The sequence below is a fragment of the Calonectris borealis genome, chromosome 14 (genome assembly GCF_964195595.1).
Source record: "Calonectris borealis chromosome 14, bCalBor7.hap1.2, whole genome shotgun sequence".
Lineage (NCBI taxonomy): Eukaryota > Metazoa > Chordata > Aves > Procellariiformes > Procellariidae > Calonectris > Calonectris borealis.
The window spans coordinates 746,583-766,420 of record NC_134325.1 but is presented as its reverse complement, the minus strand read 5'-3'; the positions used below and the strand labels follow the sequence as shown (position 1 = coordinate 766,420).

Below are 19,838 nucleotides of genomic sequence, written 5' to 3'. Positions count from 1 at the left end.
GCCTTATCTCTTTTATTTCTTCCAAAGGAAATTGAATACTCATTTGTTCTTAAAAGGGATAAACTCTGGCTGTTTTCGATAATCAATCAGTTTACATCAGTGTATAAATGCAGTAAAATCCTAATGCAATTAGGAGCAGGGCAGTGTGATTTCCTGCTGGGTGTTCATGGCCAACACAATGCAGCTGCGCTTCCATCAGGACGACTGTGAAGCGCAGAAGTGACAGAGAGCGCGGTAGTTAATGTGTTATCTGTATGCTGTTGCCCTACTGTGTGCATCAGTGGGGAAGAAATCTCTTGAAGTGGATGGGGGGCTGGGATAATATTGATACTGATTGGATTAGACATTGTTCATGTCTGATCTTTAGTTAAGAAGCTGTTGAGTTCCTCTGCTGTTGATTGGACTTGATATTTCAGGTTCCTTTTCCCTTTGTAGTAGCATTAATAGTGGCTTCAGCATGGAAACGTCTAGACGAAAATCCGTCTACTCGTATTTCTCAAAACACATTTCTGGGACAATATATTTTTTAAGTTTGTACATAGACTTTCTACGGCTTTGTTCTTTGGCTGGATATGGGGCTGGTTTTGTGAGGCAATGTGCATAATTTGAGAAGTTCTCTGCCCCAAAGAACTTGTGACTTAAACAGAACCCGCTAACATCAAACTTTCCAAGTGTTCAAACGATTTGGTACAGTGCCACTTAAAATAGACATGGTTATGGGGAACCAACGAGTTGCAGAGAAGAAAACAAGCACGTTGCATTCTAGACATTTTTTCTTGTTTTCAATAACTAACCTGTCGGACTTCAATGATACTATTCCTAGTGTTTTTAAAGATGACGGAGAGGACTTGGCAAGTTAGGAAATGAGATGGGAGTGATACTGAGACTTCATTTCTTAACAAATAATTCTCCTCAAGCTGTATAAACTTTCTTGAGTTAAAAATTGTAGGAAACAGAGATATTGCATTTTCAGTGAAACATTCATGATAACAATTGTCTGTGTCTGCTGTTCAAGATCCTCGCTAAAACCACCAGCTGATTTAAATTTTCCTTATTACTTTCATGAGCACAGACTTCCTCCAAAAAGAAAAATAAAGCCATCTCTTTCCTGACTTGGGGGGAGAAAAGGCCATGCAGAATAATAATAAAAAGGCTTAATTTTATGCATGTTTTTAAGTTCATCTGAAGCTGAGTTGTAGATTCTAACTGAGGTCCTTGGCCTGCACATAAATACATAAATACATAAGCTGTTGTCAGAGATGCTTTGGCCCATGCAGTGGGACACACTCCAGCGAGCGTGTAGCTGGAGCCAGAGTTCACGAAAAAGGCAGCAGCATGTGGCAGGGCTGCCAGCATAGCAGACCCGCAGCTCAGACCTCGTACAAACTGTCGTCTTGTGAAAGTGCAGGAGGAATTGAATCTGAAAGACGCTATCAAGAGCTAACTCTCATATATTATATACAGTAACATGAATTTGAAACTAAAGGTATTTCTATCACAGGCTTGAAGCCATAGAAGATGAAATAACATATCTGTTGTTGCTGCTCTCTTCTGTGTGTGGTTCCTTGAGTGGAGTAGCAAGAGTTTGGACCTCTGCACCCTTTGGGGTGCGCATTGGAAGCAGCAGCATCAAGTGAACTGATGGCATACGAAGCTAGGAGTCAGCAGTTGACTGGTGTAGAACTCCAGCAGGTGCTGCTTGAGTTAGAAGAATTGGGGGGAGGAGTGGAAAGGGTACTGGGGTTCAAGGTGACAACCAGTAGGGGCAAATGAAAGTAAGTCTTCGTTTGATGACGTAAGATCCCTACCAGACTTCGGCAATCAGAGGAGAAGCTGAAGGAGCTCCGTTACTTCTAGCATCTAGTAGCTTTTTCTGAAATACTGGCATTCTCCTTAGCTGCCAGTGGTGTTCACAGCTGTGGCCAGTATGGTGGCATCGTTGTACTTGGTTGCTGCCTTCCCAGCCGTATCTACAGATGACTATTTTTCTTGTTTACTGCTGAATGAAGAAGCAAGCCTGCACTTTTAGTAGAGAAATGAAGTGGTTAACTTGGCCGTCAGTCTGGCTGGTATGATTGGGAAGAAATGTTCTGCAGTATGTCTACTTAATGTCCTCTTCTGGACGAAGCAGTTGGGCCGAATCATGCCTTTGTCTCTGCTTGAATCATGCCTCCTCCCCCCATAGTGGGGAAGGACCTTCAGAGGATCTTTACAATGGCCCTCTGCTAGAGTTTTGCAATATTCTGCATGGGGAGCGGAGGGAGGAGTTGTAGGACTCAGACCTTCACGCCTTTCTCTCCCTCTCAGAGTGTGGAGGGACAGCCTCAATTGCAAGCACAGATTTGTCTCTCTCTTTGACTATTTCAGCAGATGAGATCTGGTATGACAGAAAAGTCATCTTGTCTATGCTAAAATCTCTGCCAGTGTTACTGCTGCTTCTTCTGTATGTCTTGCTGTCAGATCCGACTCAATGAGGTTCATTTCCTTGCCTCTCGTGAGTCTCTCTCCTCACCTCCTTCCTTTCTGTCTGTGAATGCCAGCGTCATCCGCCGAGGTCATGTCATTGTCCAACTGAACCTCACACGCAAGAGATCTAGAACGTGTGCAGGTTCTGCTGGAATATCTCTGTGGCTGTCATTTTGACATGTCTTTAAGCTTCCCGTCCCTTTTGCATCAATCATAAGTTAGCTCCCCTTTCAAAGCCTGTTCCCTGTCATCCAGTACTAGAACTCCAGTTTCCACCACCCATCTAGAGCTTCAAACAGCAAAAACCTTTGTCCTTTTGCTCTGGCTGCCTCTTCCAGCTAACAGCAGTCTCCACAAACTTCCACAACCCACATCATCATCTTCCTTCAAACTCTTCCTTGAATTTCTCTCTCACTGTGGTGCAGGGGCGAGGACAGTAGTTCTGAACCTCTGTCACATTCTTTGCCATCTAGGAGGGCACTTGGTAGGAGCATTTCAGGGTGTTGTGTCTAGTACTGTTAGCTTCCAGCCTGCTACTAAAAGGCATCAGAACTTGTCTTCTGTGTGGTGTTATTACTTCAACTTGGTGAACCAAGCTTTTAAACCGTGAAGACTTAATTTGTTCTGAACCCGGGTTTATGGGTTGACAGAAGGTATTGTTGAAGGTATTGTTGAAGGGCCTCGGTTTGAACTCTTAACTATGTGGAAGACGCTATTCATATCCCGTAGATACAGAATTGGGCCTGCTCTTCCCTTTGTCTTTTACTCCTTTGTCTGACGTGTGGAAGGAAGAGGTTTTTGGGTAGTGTGCATTTTTCTCTCATGTGAAACTTCCACGTTCCTTCTGTTGTACTGCCTGCCCCGCTGATCTGGGAAAAGAAATCCTCCTCTGCCGTATTCATACTCAGTGCTTTAACTATAGACGCCAATAATGCTAACATGTTTTCATTTTTTTCTTCTGCAGCATCTCCCTTTCTGCTTTTTGCCAACCGGCGGGATGTTCGACTCGTGGATGCTGGAGGCACGAAGCTGGAGTCCACTGTGGTGGTCAGTGGTTTAGAGGATGCTGCTGCAGTTGACTTCCAGTATTCGCAAGGCGTTGTTTTCTGGACAGATGTGAGTGAAGAAGCCATCAAGCAAACTTACATTAACCAAACTGGGAATGTGGTGCAGAATGTCATCATTTCTGGTCTGGTTTCCCCGGATGGCCTGGCATGTGATTGGATTGGGAAAAAACTTTACTGGACGGATTCAGAAACCAATAGGATAGAAGTAGCTAATCTCAATGGAACATCTAGAAAAGTCCTCTTCTGGCAAGACCTTGATCAGCCCAGGGCAATAGCTTTGGATCCTGCTCATGGGTAAATATTAATTTGACTTAAATGCTTAAATGTGGTGATTTGTATTGAGTTTTTAGTTCTGAAAAAGAAACATAGCCTTTTGTTTCAGTTTACATTTTCCCAAGGTATTTTTTTCAAGTTCTGTAGCTGAACATATGTTTGAGCTTAAATATTTTGTGTCAAGAAATGACGGCCCAGACATAGAGCCAAAAAGAAAAATACAGCTGTTCTTAGGTGCCAAGCCAAATATTCAACCAGTATGATTGCCTAACTTATTCCATTGCACTTCTGAAAAGTAATTAATTTTCCAAGCCTTTTTATTGTTATTTTTTCACTTATCTTGTCTGATAAGTTAACTTTCATTTGATATGTGATGTCTATTTAATGTATCTAGTTAGCAAGGTGTGTAAATCTGCATGAGTCGAAACAGGAATTCTCACTTGCTATGCTCTGGTAAACAAATCAGGGTATTTTTAAGTGGTGATGTTGAATAATCATGTTTGTGCTGGCAAGTAAAAGAATCCAGGTGAAACTGTGGACTTTTAATGCTGTAAGGTGACCAGGTTAGGAAATAATAAGGGAGCAGGCTGGATGTGTCACTTCCAGCGCTCTTGAAAATACTTGTGTCTCTGTGCGGTTCCTCCCTCCCTCTTCAGCACTCCCCACCGTTTCACGTGTGCCATTTGCTACCCCTCTGCACAAATAGTCCTGATGTGCAGTTTGGGCCCCGTATTCATTGCAGCGATGTCTGAAGATCTGCTGTGCTGGGTGGACCCCCAGGATAAAGGGAAAAGAGAAGTGAGGTGCGCTTCTCTTGTGCGCACAAATCCGCACAGGTGAGGTGGTTTGCCACTAATCTGCTGCCGTTTTCACAACTCTTTCTCAGAGATCGCTTTGTCTTCCTCTTCTGTACAATATGTGTAGGTGGGGTTCTCATCTGTGAGAAAATCTGGCATCAACTGACATTTTCACTGAGTCTGGCCTCTTTGCAAAGGGATGCTGAGTTAGTACAAGGGCTTAGGATAAACCACAAATATGAAGTAGTTTGTAGTGTATCCTGCACTGGGAGACGGACAGTCTCTTGAGAAATCGCCTTCTTCAGGTGCGTGAGAAGTGAAAATTGAAACTAAGCAACAGAGGGCAACTTAAGATTGCCACGTCGGCAACTGCCACGCTACAGGCTGGAACTTTTGTCAGGTTGTTTTTGCAGTGGTTCCTGCAAAAGGCTTCCCAGATGAATTTGAGGAGTTATGGGTACATTTATGATTAATATGTTAAGGATGTACAAAAAACTGTGTCTACCCAAAGAAACAAAATCCTTGGTTTTGTTGACACGTCAAATGCTGGAGCTGCCTGTATCCTTCAGATACCTGGTGGAAAGGTACAGCCATAATCAGTAAAAGGGAAAGTGGAGTGACTTTGTTGGACCAAAGGACTTTTCCAGATAGGACCTTGTCTTCCTAAACCTGACTGTTCTACAGATGCCTTTAGGTGAAAGGAATTCTTCTCATAGCAAATTGCTGTACAGAAGTATTTTAAATAAATTACCAGGAATCCTGTGTGTATCCTGACAGCAAGTAGTCTATGCAGAATTAATTAACGCTGAAGACTAACTTTAGATCTAGAGTTCAGTAGTATAATTTAAAGAGGGTATGATGTTAAATTGAGTATTCTATAATGAGGTAGATCAGAGAGAGCAGAATGGTGCTTTCCATGAAATACCAATGCCAGGTTGACATCTCATAAGTGGATGCAGTTCCTTGCCTTTTGACTATTTTCTTTAAGGTAGCTTAAATATTGGTCATTGCAATACATTTCATGCGACATTATGTCCTTTTTGACTCTCCTGTTTTGAAAAACTGAGGGGATTAACTGGGGATTTCTGGTAGTATATTGCTCCTATACTACAGGAAATGGGAAATTATTATTTTTAATGAAAACTGGATTAGAACAATTGGGAGAGAAAGTATTGTTGGTGCAGGTCAAAAGGAGAGCTTTTTTAAAATAATCAGTGGTGATGGTGAAGTTGCAGTGCTTCTGCAAATCTAATCCTTGTTTGTGTTTGGAAGAAGGAGGGATGCAGGCACGGTTTATTTTGTGTGACTTTGAAAGGCAGTTCTTTGCAGCAATACTCTGTGCAGAACAGATGTGCAGCATTTCTTAAACATACACAAAATCCAGTAAGTGTAACAACAGAAGACACCGTTTTGGTGTATGTTGGGTATCTTACCTTGGTTTTGCCTTTCCGTAGGTCTGTGGTAGCCTGTTCTTTCCTTCCTGGAGGACTTCTCTACTTCTAAGTATCTTGCATTTACTTCTCCAGGAAAGGTGTGCAAGTATGAACAGTTACTGTGGAGAGGGCTAATGTAAGAAACAAGATTCATTTGCCAAAAATGTAGATGTCTGCATGTGAGCTGTTCGCCTTGAGACTTTCTGGTATTGATCAACAAAATTGCTTGGGATGAGGAGAGAATGACAGTTCTTCTGACTTCTGCTCAGATCAATTCCTTGGGTTGCCAGTGCTGCTGTCCTGAACATTAGTTCAGTCTACAGGTTGTTTGGGGTTTTTTTTCCCATTGGGAACAGCAGCTTTAGATGAAATACCTCTATTTTAACTTGTGGCAGACATTTCTAACAATTGTTAGCCTGTTGATTCATGTATTAATCCAGTGCAACACAGCAACATAAATAAATGGTCTGTGAAAATGCATTATGAAGATACATGTATCCTTTATAATTAATCAATTCATCCCCACTATGGTCTATTAAAATCAACCTCTATAGAGCTGCTCTGCTAGGGTAAAAGTGACAAAATCCAGTATTGAACAAGGGTCCTATTGAATTAAAGACAGGTTTGCCCAAATAGCTATCTAATATAGTAAACTTAATAAACCAAAAAATCATACATCGTGTATATTTGTAGAATAAAACATTCAAATTTAATTTGCTTTTACAACCTCTTCATTTCACATGATAGTTCTGAAATATTTCATAGGTGCATCTGTGAAGTAGTGGTCATTACATTTGATTTAGACACAGCAGGCTCTGGGTTTGAGCTCCCCCAGAACCAGTTGTTCCTTGTTTACTGGTATTTTCTGGGGAAGAGAAGTGGATAACAGTAGGAAAAAAGAACCGTTTAGTACCTTTTCATTTGTCTTTTTGTTAATAAGCTTTTGTGATCAGGTGGCTAATGCAGTTATTACAACTGACAGAAGAGTAAGAATTTGTGCTAAAATAGAAGAGAACAGATTAGAGCATTTGAGTAAGTTTGTGGGTTTTTTCCTGGATCATGAAATCTGATGAAGTTTAGACTAGAATTCTTAAAACCGGTTGGTGCAGTCTTAAAGTTGCTAGACATTTGCTTGCAGTCTGGAAGAATTTCCATAGATGTGATTTTGACCTTTTAGCAGTTTCTTCTAGGGAAGTGGGGGGAAGCTTAGAAAATGAGGAAGAAAACTTCATTAGGTATAGGCCAGTCAACTTCCGTTTCCAGAAGAAAAATGAGACAAATAAGCAGTTTGTAAATGCTTAGCCGATACTAGTGGTACCCAAACCTGGGTTTGTCAAGAATGCTCTGTGTCAAGCAAATCTGATTTCCTTCTGTTGACAAAATAACATAGAATCATAGAATCATAGAATCATAGAATCATACAGGTTGGAAAAGACCTCTAAGATCATCGTGTCCAACCGTCAACCCAACACCACCATGCCCACTACACCATGTCCCTAAGGGCCTCATCTACACGTCTTTTAAATACCTCCGGGGATGGTGACTCCACCACTTCCCTGGGCAGCCTGGTCCAAGGCCTGACCACTCTTTCAGTAAAGAAATTTTTCCTAATGTTCAATCTAAACCTCCCTTGGTGCAACTTGAGGCCATTTCCTCTCGTCCTATCGCTGTTACTTGGGAGAAGAGACCAACCCCCACCTCGCTACACCCTCCTTTCAGGTAGTTGTAGAGCGCGATGAGGTCTCCCCTCAGCCTCCTCTTCTCCAGGCTGAACAACCCCAGTTCCCTCAGCCGCTCCTCATAAGACTTGTGCTCCAGGCCCTTCACCAGCTTCGTTGCCCTCCTCTGGACGCGCTCCAGCACCTCCATGTCCTTCTTGTAGTGAGGGGCCCAAAACTGAACACAGTATTCGAGGTGCGGCCTCACCAGTGCCGAGTACAGGGGCACGATCACCTCCCTATTCCTGCTGGCCACACTATTTCTGATACAGGCCAGGATGCCGTTGGCCTTCTTGGCCACCTGGGCACACTGCCAGCTCATGTTCAGCCGGCTGTCAACCAGTACCCCCAGGTCCTTTTCCTCCGGGCACTTTCCAGCCACTCTTCCCCAAGCCGGTAGTGTTGCCTGGGGTTGTTGTGGCCGAAGTGCAGGACCCGGCACTTGGCCTTGTTGAACCTCAACCTGAACATGTCCTTGTGCAGATTGGTGACATCTTCTTTTCTCTTTTAGCTTTAGTAAGGCTGTTCTGCAGAAATGGATGGAGGATTCCATTTCATGTTGTGGTGTTTGCAATGGGATGTTATGCCCAGTGGGGCGTTTGCCTGATAATTAGGTTTCATTCCATTTTGAGTGCGATTCTTCAAGACGTAGACTAGTTCAAGAGAATAGAGGATAACGTATTGAATATAGAGGGATCATCTCTCAGGAATGTTATAGGTGTAATGACCAAGCCTTAGGGCGTGGGAGATGGACTAGTTGACTTCTAGAGATTCCTTTTGAAGCCTATTTTTCTGTGATTTCCAGCTGACATTCAAAAGTATGATTTTTTGGATGTTTTGGTGGGCTAGCTAAATAGTAAGTTGGATGTTTTTGGCATAATGACATTTTTAAAGAGAGCTTCATCGTTTCCACATTCAACCTATCTCCCTTCTTTAAAGGCAATGCTTATCTGAAGATTATAACTTGAAAGAGAGATTCCCTTGTCATCTCCCCCAACAATCATTCAGAGCATTTCTAAAATTTCTTTTTTTCAAGGCAAGCTGTGAGAGACTGTTGCAGATCATCTGTGGATCTCTACTCTTCCCAGAGCTAGTGAAAATGATTAATTGTAGAGGATTTTCTGATGCTCTGAGACAGTATCATGATTAACAGGCAGCTGCTTGATATGTAACATGGCATTCTTTCCCATACACCTTAAAGCTTTCTTGCTGGATCCACTGTATATTCTAGGAATCAAAGGAGGCAGAATATGTGATAAATCAATTATTCTGCTTCCCTGAAATTAAGGATAAACTAAGTAGATAGAGGAGAGTACAAAACATCTTTCTGCAAAGTCACTGACATTTTGTTCTGAACATCCAGATCCCAGACCTGGTGTAGGTTATGTGGAGCTGAGTGTATTTAATGGAAGACCTTAGGCTAAAATTCTTGGCACTGTTTTGGAGAACATTGGCACTGACATACATTCTTGCTAGATGGACCGCTGATGGGAGATTCAGTAGTGTTGGTGTTTTGAGTTCACAGCTTTTGTGTAAGTATTTCTGTGTTTTCAGGACAGCAGCTTCTAACAAAACTTGAGTTAGTGTATGTAAAGATTTTACTCAAGCCGAACTAAAGAGATAGCTCAAATTCTGTGCAACGCAGTGAGAAGACTCCAAATATCATGAACATTGTGTGAAGAAGCAGGAATGCATTTCAGAAGCAAGTCCTTGTCGTGTGTCGAGGCAAGCAAACTCTAGTTTCTTGAAAAGAAATTTTCAAAAGAATGTGTGAGCGCATAGCCAAAACAAATGAGTTAATTCTCAGTCCTGTAGGAAGGTCTTAGATCTGAACAGCCTAGAATGTGTGTTGACAAGGGTCATTAAATCTAGGACCTCTAAATCTAAATCTCAAGGCTTGCTACCTTTAACCTGCAACACAGGGCTCTGATTCTGAGAAGCTGTAGCATAATCCTCATATCTGATTTTCACTGCTAAGTGCTAATGAAGTAGTTAGTTCACATTATTAAAGCCTACAATGTATTAGAAACATCTAAACATTAATATAAATCTTGAATTTGTTCCTAGTTGTGTGATGGCTGCTGCGATACCTTCTGGAGCAAGCTTACTGTTCAAGTTTAGGCTGTATTTCCTATTGTTTGGCTTATTCAGCAGACTACTGCTTGAGAAGTTTCTGCCCCTTCTGTTTGCTGAAGCACAAAGAGCTGTGAAAAGGTTATTTTAAAGAAAAATAAAAATTGATTGCCTCCAAAAAAACCATGCTGTCTCGTGGTTTTTTTTGTGTATGTATAGCAGCAGTCTTCACTTAGTGTAGCCGCTGAGGTTGTTGAATTGGCCATACCCGAGCTGGCATGCTAACTCTGCTGGGGTTTGTAGATATGATGTTCGTGGAGGAGGAGAGCAAGGACCTTTGAATCAGTTTGACTGGCTGAAGGAAAGCTGCAAACCTCTTTCTACATTTCGTCCCTCATTTTAGTTCTTAAAATGTCTTTCAGGATGTGGTGTGGGTCTGTTGGGCAGTGGCAGTGCCATGCCAGCGGACTAGTGCAGAAGCAAACTTCATTTATGGAGCAGTCTTCCCCTTTTGGAACAGCAGAAGCTTTGGGGGCAGGAAATAAGATGCAATTAGAAAACAGCAATAAAAAAAATTGAGTACAAAGGATAAAGCTATTAATCATCAGTTTTGACATTCTGCAGAATGGCCATTAGTTTAGAGGTTAAAATAAGTCTAAGCAGGTTCTGAAGAGCGTTAGGGAAGTGTGTGCCATAGCCCAGCCTAACCATGGCTTCAGGTTGCTTATGGGAAATTAGCCAAAATCTGCCAGCAACGACTGTCACTGGCAAGTTAGCCAAAATCTACAAGCGATGACTGTCATTGACCTAAGGTGTATTTGGCACTGAAGGAAGGAAAGGGTTGGATGACTAAATACGACAAGTGGGATATTAAAAAATGGATTTAGAAGGGACAGCTATCACGATTAGAAAGCTTTCAGTTCAGAGTCTAAAATTAAAAGCCTCAGACATGCCTAGCCGTTAGTCCGGCGTTTCCGCAGTGTCACAGCAAAACCATGAACCAGACCTATAGCTGTTCTTACATAACTCACAACTGTGTTTATAGCAGCACTTAAATAAAACTGCAGTGGTGTTTACTGCTGATTCACCAGGACCTTGGTCCCACACAACAGCATGTCGTGTACTTAAGGTTAAGCATGTTGGCTTTCTGTATTGCAACCGTTGGGACCTGTACGCAGAAGCCTGATCTGTATGAGCTGCAGTAGAATGAGGCTTTGAGTATTTTGATTTACATGACTGTGAATGGTGAAATGTTTTTAACAGTGTATCACCTGATTTTCTCTCCTTTGGAATAGTTGAGAGGAGGGGGAATACTGAGTAAAAACTTGCGACTGTTGCAAATACTGGAGAGGAAAAACATCAAACATGGTATGGGTAAAGATTATGCTTTTTAGCAACTCTTACTTTCACTCATGGCTACTCAGTTAAAATGCAGAAGATGCCCCAGTTTTGAGTGAAACGTGATTATTGCTGCCTTGAAAGGTAGAGATTAGTTTATATCCTGTGTGTCTCTATTAAGTAATTAATTTCAAGTATAAAATTATTTTGAAGCTTTTGGTTCATTATTTGAAACAGTGTAATGAGGATGAATATATGAGTAGTACAGTTGTTTTCTTCGAATGTAAGAAAAGTAATCAACCATAAAATTGGTTACGAGTCATATCCAGTACCTTGGTATAGTACCTAATTTCTGGGAGTTGGAAAGCTTTTGATATGTCGTGTGGCCAAATAGCTGCAAATAGTCTCATGCATGAGAAACTTGAAGTTCTTGTGGGAATTGTTACTTACTCTAATTTTCAGATGGATGCCCTTGATAGTGACAGCCTCTCCATAAATGTTTCATCGGTCGCTTTTGCTTATTTCTCCCTTTTTCTGCTCATAGATATGACTGAAGGGCATAAATTGTTCAAAGACCATTTGATTCATTTGAGAGCAGAGCTGCCTGTTCAGAGATGGCAGAAAAAAGTGATTTTTTTTTTTTTTCCCCCCCATCCTGGCTGGAATTGCATGGGGAAGAGGTGGAAATGTATAGACTTCCTTAATAACCCCATTGAACTCACCCCCCTGTTAGCACTCTTTTTGCTGCAAGTTCTGTGATTCCTCCTATCCTGAGTCCTGGAGACTGAGGCTTCTTTTCCCTGTACACATTTAGTCTTCTTAAGTAGTTTGGGAATCATGGTATTCTTATCTTTTTAATTTCTGCACCATTTCTTAAGGGAACAGAAGGAACAACGAGATGGCTTTGGTTGTCTCCGTGCCAGGGTGTGTTGCATTGGTTTCTCAGGTGAAGTCAGGAATGTAGCTTTGGTCTTGTAGCTTTGGCTCTGGGACCAAAGAGATGGTGGAAGCTGGGATTCTCTTTGATTAGAGGACTTGAGGGGTGCACAGTTCATAGCTGCAGAGAGGCAGCATGGAAATCATGGCATATACGATGTGTTGGTCTGGCTGGACTGGCACCATTCTGTTTGTCATGAATGGGTGGCTTTGGTTTAACTCAAAACACGTTTCTAATTTTTTCATGTAAAATTAAGCAATAGTATAAGCTGAAGTAAGGATTTTTCCACATAGCCTGTTGAATGTGTACTTAAACAGGGTTTTGTTTGTTAAATTGTGTTTAAAATTATAAGTGTGCAAATGAACATGCTTAGATTGCGTGCCTTGACAAATTATTGGCTGTCGTTTGAGTGTACTGTTTTCCCAAACATTGAGTTAAATTGCATCAGAACACTGAAATAGGTAAAATGCATTAGCTTGAGCTAAATGTTTAAGGGCAGCTGTGAGATCTGTGGGTAAGAGAGCAGCCACCACCTTACTCGCACAATTGACTTACTGTTGTTCAATATGTTTGCTCGAGCTCTGTCCTCCATTAAGTCAGTACAATGTGTAGACATAATTTCTTGGACTGTCCTGACACGCTTTAATCCAATGTTCCTTGTTGAGAGAGGAAGAAATCTAGGCTTAACTTTAGGTAGAGGTAGTTAAATCAGAGATTAAGTCATGACTGGGTCTACCTGTAAATAGCAGAGGGTGGGAGGTATCTCACAAGCTGATGGAGAGAGTTCAACAGTTCATTCTGCACCTTTTGATAGGAGGATCCCCTGACTTTTGAGTTGCTGCACTGTGTCTTAAAATGGGTTGACTGTATTTTTTCCTTTCCTAAAATAAATCGTATTTTTTGAAAGAAGAGGAGGGGTCACTGGGGTCAGTGAACTGAATATGAGCCAGCAATGTGCCCTTGCTGCAGAGAAAGCCAACAGCATCCTGGGCTTCATTAGAAGGAGTGTTGCCAGCAGATCGAGGGAGGTGAGCCTTCCCTTCTACTTGGTGCTGGTGAGGCCACCCCTGGAGTGCTGTGTCCAGCTCTAGGTTCCTCAGCACGAGAGAGATGTGGACATGCTGGTGTGTGAGCCTAACAAAGGGCCACAAAGATGACTAAGGGATTGGAGCATCCACCATAGAAGGCAAGGCTGATTGAGTTGGGATTGTTTACCCTGGAAAAGAGAAGGCTCAGGGGATCTTATCAAGGTGTATAAATATGTGAAGGAGTAAAGGCAATGGAGCCAGATTCTTCTCAGTGGTAACCAGTGAAAGGACTAGAGGCAACAGGCACAAACTGAAATGGAGGAAGCTCCACTTAAATGAAAGAAAATACTTCTCTACTGAGAGGGTGATGAATCACTGGAACAGGTTGCCCAGAGAGGTTGTGGAGTCTCCAACCTTAGAGATACTCAGAATCTGACTGAACGAGGTCCTGGGTAACCTGCTCTGATTGACCCTGCTTTGAGTGCCGGGGTGCAATAGACAATCTCCAGAGGTCCCTTCCAATCTCAGGAATTCAATGATTCTGTGAAAAAGCAGCCTTTTTGGTGCAGGGCTTGTGACCTCATGAAGTCCTTTCCCTACCTTGTTTTCTGCGACTTCCCTGACCACCTTAGAGTGGTGGTATAATGCTGAGTTGACAGCTTGTGAAGTGCTTTCAATATGAAATAATTGCTTTATATATAATATTTCTTCATCTCTCCTCAGAAATGTCTGGGAAGAAAAAGTTATATTGTGTTGTCTCTTGTCCCTTATCTAGTGTCCATGAGGAGCAGTTATGAGGGCTGATTTTATCTTCTTATAGTTGTTTTTCTGTTTTCTGTAGTTTTTGCATACAAATGTGCTGGACATTCTTTTAGAGGGGAAAGTGCATAACACGAAGCATGTGCAACTCCTTTTTTTCCCCCAGGAAATCCTACCAGTGCAGGTTTTTTTTCTCAACGTATCAGAGGTATTTGCAGTAATATTCCATTCCAAGTTGAAAATTCTCTTCCTAACACCTCTGAGTAGTGTTGCAAGTATCTCCTTACTACTGCCCTCCTTCTGTAGCTTAACGTGTTTGGAAATCTTCTTGAGTCCCTCTCTCCAAGGATTCTTCAGCTTCACGGTGTCATGTAACCTGACTTTTTAACAGGCTGTTGAAGCTGTATTGAATGCATGCTTGTTCACCTTTGAGAAAGCAGAAGGGTGTCTTACTCCTTTCCATCTGGGTGAGCAGGGAAAGATGTGCTCTTTCCTCGCAAGCACTTCATTGCTATAATATTTGAGTATCCATCGGTTGACAGGCAATTATGTTTTTCCTCTTTGTTCTCAGTTTCCAAATAGTATACCATATATGTATGTAATATATATATTTTAAAAGAATAAACCTGTCAGAATAAAAGACATTGTAGGAAAACTGTGGTAGAGCGGGGTGGTTCTCGGGGGGTTTGTTTGCTTTGCTTTAAATACATGTCTTTGAATACAGTGTGATTAGTTGTGATGGTTACCTGCTGTGGCATATATTTGGGTTTGACGTAATGTTTTTTGTCAAGAACATCCGGGTCTCAAAGTTCAGTGCTTGAAAAAAAAAAAAAAGAGGTAATTGCAGTAATTTGTAGCTTAATGCTATGCCAGATAGCCATTCTTTTCCCTTCTGTAAGCAATTGTTGCTATTTAATTTCGCAGTTGAGCTTTTCTAACTTTAAAGGTGGGATGGGGGAAGTAAGTTTGAAATGTGCAGGAATCTAAACTTCATAGCAATTTCCTGTAAACTCCTGTTTTGTGCCCTGGGCTTGCATAAGTTGGAGAACATTGTTGAATTTGGAGAAGTTTGTGCTGATTTATATCATCTGTACAACTGGCCCCTTTTGTGTAAGCAGGTTATGTAAGGTTTGGCAACCATACTGCATTTCGGGAGGTGGAAAAACCGTTTGGGCAGTGCTGGCTTTTTTTTATTATGTCCGTGATACCTTCCAGCTCAGATGGCTGATCAGCTGCTCTTTGAGGGCATGGCTGTGATTTCTAATTTTTGCAAAATTGATGACAAGAGAGATGAAGCGCCAGGAAATAAGAAATGACCTGCAGCTTTAAAACTGAGGGGAAATATGGACTTCATCCTGTTTTTGCTCCTGCACCTGGAATTTTAAAATGAGTTAAGCAGGAAAAAAAAAAAAGACCGCTGGGGTGCAGTTTACCAACTTTAAAATCTGTTTATTTTTGCAAGGTGGCTTTCAGTTCCATTCTTCTGATAGTACTGAAGCACCATTTAAGCCCTGATTCAATGTGGTAATTAAGTATGTGCCAGAACCCAGTGACTTGCTGACTGCAGTTGAACTGCGTTTGTTTAATTGCCTTCTGACTAGAAAGCTTGGTAGCGAAGCTTGCAGCTAATAGAGCAGTAATTGGATTTTACGAACTCTTTTGAGTCCAGTACTTCTGACTACGGGGTGATGGACTGGATGGACTGTTAGTGGTTGTGTGTTCAGAAAGAAGTATGCATTTACATCTTCTCCCTGGTGAAACTTTGGCTTTTGCTCTGCTTTGTTCCTGCTGGTTCCTTTGGGGTAGCAAAGTGCAATTCAGTTTAGGGACAGAATTGGTGCAATTGTTGTGAAATTATTATTAGATGTTAATCTCTTCTCCCCCCTGCCCACCCTTCCTTTTTGCCTTGAAAATTTGGAGTTAAAGGTTAAAACCCAGTAAGGGAGAAGACACTTAAGCTTCTCTGAAGAACTGAATAAAGTAACCCAAGAGTTTGTCCCAGGGCTGCTTTTTGTTCAGTGCTTCTCTAGTGCTGTTTGATTGTCCTGCTTTTAAGAGTATTGATTTGTGATAGCTGCTTAGCAGTGAATTTTGCTCACAATGGCTTTTTCTTTTTTTTTTATTAGCTCTTTAGGAATTGATGTTTTCATTTTCCTTTATAGCCTCAGTGCTGTTACACTTTTATTGACCTGTTGCAGTCCAGGTGGGATACAAAACTCCTGGGATGCCAAATCTCACTCCCAAAAGCGTGATTGATCTAATGTGTACTAAGATACCAAATACTGGTTTTGATATTTTTAGCTCCTTACAGTTGTTATGGTATGCTCTGGCCCAGGGATATTTAAAACTGTGTAATTTACACTTAAAAACACCACCACTACCAACAGAATCAACTAAACAAAAAACTACCCAAATACGTGCGTTAGGCTCTTCATTATTATTCAGTTTATATCTTTCAACAGGCTTCCAAAACAGGGAGTATTTAATAGCACAGGTAGTACTGGACTGCGATTCTTTGCATATTCTACTGAATTTTCCTAAACCTTACCCGGGCTAAATATCCAATTTTTTTACAGTGAAATAAAAACGATAGGGATTGTTAATGTACTGGACACCAGCAAAAAAGGTTATATTTGAGAAACAAAAAAATCAATCCTGAAACGTCAGCTGTCCCAGAAACATTGATGATGTCTAGACTGTTTCAAAGTGCTTGGTTTTTGTGGAGGTCAATAAGAAATGTGGACTATTGAGCATGTTTAAAAAAAAAAAAAGAAATAATGTGTCAGTTCCCTCTGGGCTCCTGAATTAGGTAATCTTAACAGGTTTAAACTCTATTAATTAAGGTTAATTTAAATCAGGTTGATTTAAATCAGTTCCTCACATATAGAATCATAGAATCACAGAATCATTAAGGTTGGAAAAGACCTCTAAGATCATCGAGTCCAACCGTCAACCCAACACCCCCATGCCCACTACACCATGTCCCTAAGGGCCTCATCTACACGTCTTTTAAATACCTCCAGGGATGGGGACTCCACCACTGCCCTGGGCAGCCTGGTCCAAGGCCTGACCACTCTGTCAGTAAAGAAATTTCTCCTAATGTCCAATCTAAACCTCCCCTGGCGCAACTTGAGGCCATTTCCTCTCGTCCTATCGCTGTTACTTGGGAGAAGAGACCAACCCCCACCTCGCTACAACCTCCTTTCAGGTAGTTGTAGAGCACGATGAGGTCTCCCCTCAGCCTCCTCTTCTCCAGGCTGAACAACCCCAGCTCCCTCAGCCGCTCCCCATCAGACTTGTGCTCCAGGCCCTTCACCAGCTTCGTTGCCCTTCTCTGGACACGCTCCAGCACCTCCATGTCCTTCTTGTCGTGAGGGGCCCAGAACTGAACACAGGATTCGAGGTGCGGCCTCACCAGTGCCCAGTACAGGGGCATGGTCACCTCCCTGCTCCTGCTGGCCACACCAGTTCTGATACAGGCCAGGATGCCGTTGGCCTTCTTGGCCACCTGGGCACACTGCCGGCTCATGTTCAGCCGCTGTCGACCAGCACCCCCAGGTTCTTTTCCTCCGGGCACTTTCCAGCCGCTCTTCCCCAAGCCTGCAGCGTTGCCTGGGGTTGTTGTGGCCCAAGTGCAGGACCCGGCACTTGGCCTTGTTGAACCTCATACATTGGCCTCGGCCCATCGATCCAGCCTGTCCAGGTCCCTCTGCAGAGCCTTCCCACCCTCCAGCAGATCAACGCTCCCGCCCAGCGTGGTGTCACCTGCAAACTGACTGAGGGAGCACTCGATCCCCTCGTCCAGATCGTTGATAAAGACATTGAACAGGACCGGCCCCAGTACTGAGCCCTGGGGAACACCGCTCGTGACCGGCCGCCAACTGGATTGAACTCCCTTCACCACAACTCTCTGGGCTCGGCCGTCCAGCCAGTTTTTTACCCCGCTGTTACTGTGCACAGACTGATTTTTTCTCTGAGAAGCCACTTCGAGCTTTTTGCCATGTTCTCACCCCACCCATAAAGCCCCAACCAAAAATATCTGTGTAAGAATTCATCCTGTGTCCCGGGGGCATTTGGAAGATGCAAAGTGTAAGACGTAATTGCTACTACTGGACATTACTAAAATACTTAATTTCTCCACTGTTTTTCCAGTATGGCTTTTTCTCTGACGAACCCAACTAATGCAAATAGATTTCAGTAGTTTTGACAGAAGACTCATTTTCTTAAAGAAATCCATGGGTTATTTCAAGGGTAGGTATAAAGCCTTTGGCTTTCTCTTGATAACTCTTCACATCAAGGGAGCCTCTTTCCCCCTGCCCCAGAAATTTTTATCTTGTGGTGTTACTGTTCCAGTTAAGTTTGCAGTGCTGCTTTAGCTAAGCTTGTGTCATTCTTTCCGTAATAACCGTGGATTATTTTTTTCTCTAGGATTTATAACTTGCCCAAAAAAGTTCTGTCTTCAGCTGAATCTCAATGTAGGGCGTCTCAGCCAGGACGCTGTTTGTACTTAATTTGGTTTGAACTAGCTTTGTCACTCAAAATGGAGGAGGGTAAAAAAAGGTTGACGCTTCGTGCATTCTTGAAAATCTCACACAGGCATGCATTTAAAACATGACATTTTATGGTCTATTAGAGTCTGATGTCCAGTGCTGTGTTGTGCCTTGTGTTGGCCAAAAAATGTCAGAACAGCCTGGATGTTACAGTGGGAGAAGAGGGGTGAAGAGGCCTGCCCCAGCCAACTGTAGAGTCCAAGGCCCTAATTTGTGAGTGACTTATCTGGGGGGAGTTGGAGGGTAATGCCTCTTTCTCTGGGGAGGTTTCATAGGTGGCTTCAGCTGTGTGGCCACTGCCTTTATTTGTTCCTTCTGTTTAAGCACCACTGCCGTGGGACCATTGGTCAGACTGATCATTTGCCTAAGGTAACTGAAAGTTTTTTGTTTTTTTTTCTTGTGGGGTGCTAATGTCGGCACCAGGGGTAGGAACCAGGGAAGAGACCGCTCCATTTGGCAGCGGCATGGTTTTAAATAGGCTTACGTAGACCAGAGAGTCTCACTCCTGCTGCAGGAACAGCTGATCTCTTCTTACAGTGATATCCAAACTCCAGGTGCAGGGTCTTGATGTGTTAAGAGATCCCCAAACCAGAGCTGATTTCCTGTAATTCATCGCAGTTGAGCACCTGCTGCCTGCCGAAATGGTGGAAACCTGTTGGAAAAGGGGAGGAGGTTAAATGGAGACAAGAATTGCTTTTGCCATTCGATTGCTTGGCATGCTTTCCTGTGATGGACCACGGGGGTGCTTCGTAGCACGTGGGGGGAACAAAACCATTACTTCAGTAGGTGCTTGATTACTGCAGAGACTCGATATATTCTGAAAAGTTCACCAAGAAGGTCAGCTTTATGATATTTACAGGATTGCAGAGACGGCCTACAATCAGGACGAGGTGGTGACAGGGTAATAATAATCTTTTATATGTTGCGTTAAAAAAGTCCAACTGGGAGAGAAGTGCTTTGAAAGAACGCTGCCTGCATTCAGATTGTTCTACATGTTGTCTAAATGCATCCTCATCCTGCTAGCCTTCCTTTGCAGTACAGTTGCTTTGCTAATACTGTGTAGTTTTAGACCTTTGAATGGCACAGGCATTGATGAGGATTGAGTTTGATACCTGTTAATGAGCTAAAACATAGGGATGTAATTTTCCTGTGGCAAATTAATGTGTGAAGTTGAAAGTACTGTGTTTGTCAGGCAGGCTCTGTGTGGCCAAGGATAAACACACATCACCTATGAAATTAGGCAACAGGGTTTGGGGGGGGGGGGGGAGAGGCTCTTGAGCTGGAGCTCCTTTAATATGGAAAAGCCATGAGGGCCCTTTGGCTTACAGACTTTTTTCCTTTTCTTCATCTGAATGGATTGAGCTTCAGGGCAGGCTGCAATTTCAATGAGAGTCTTGAG

At 42.6% G+C, this 19,838-nt stretch overlaps 1 protein-coding gene across 2 annotated transcripts in view; it reads left to right on the top strand.

Annotated features, from left to right (window-relative positions):
- The window catches only part of LRP5 (LDL receptor related protein 5), a 238,361-nt gene that overhangs the window by 104,653 nt on the left and 113,870 nt on the right, over positions 1-19,838 (top strand). For both annotated transcript variants that reach the window (XM_075162881.1, XM_075162880.1), the window contains one exon: positions 3,431-3,827. In XM_075162881.1, coding sequence (XP_075018982.1) covers positions 3,431-3,827 — 397 coding nt within the window. The remainder of the gene's footprint in view (positions 1-3,430; positions 3,828-19,838) is intronic.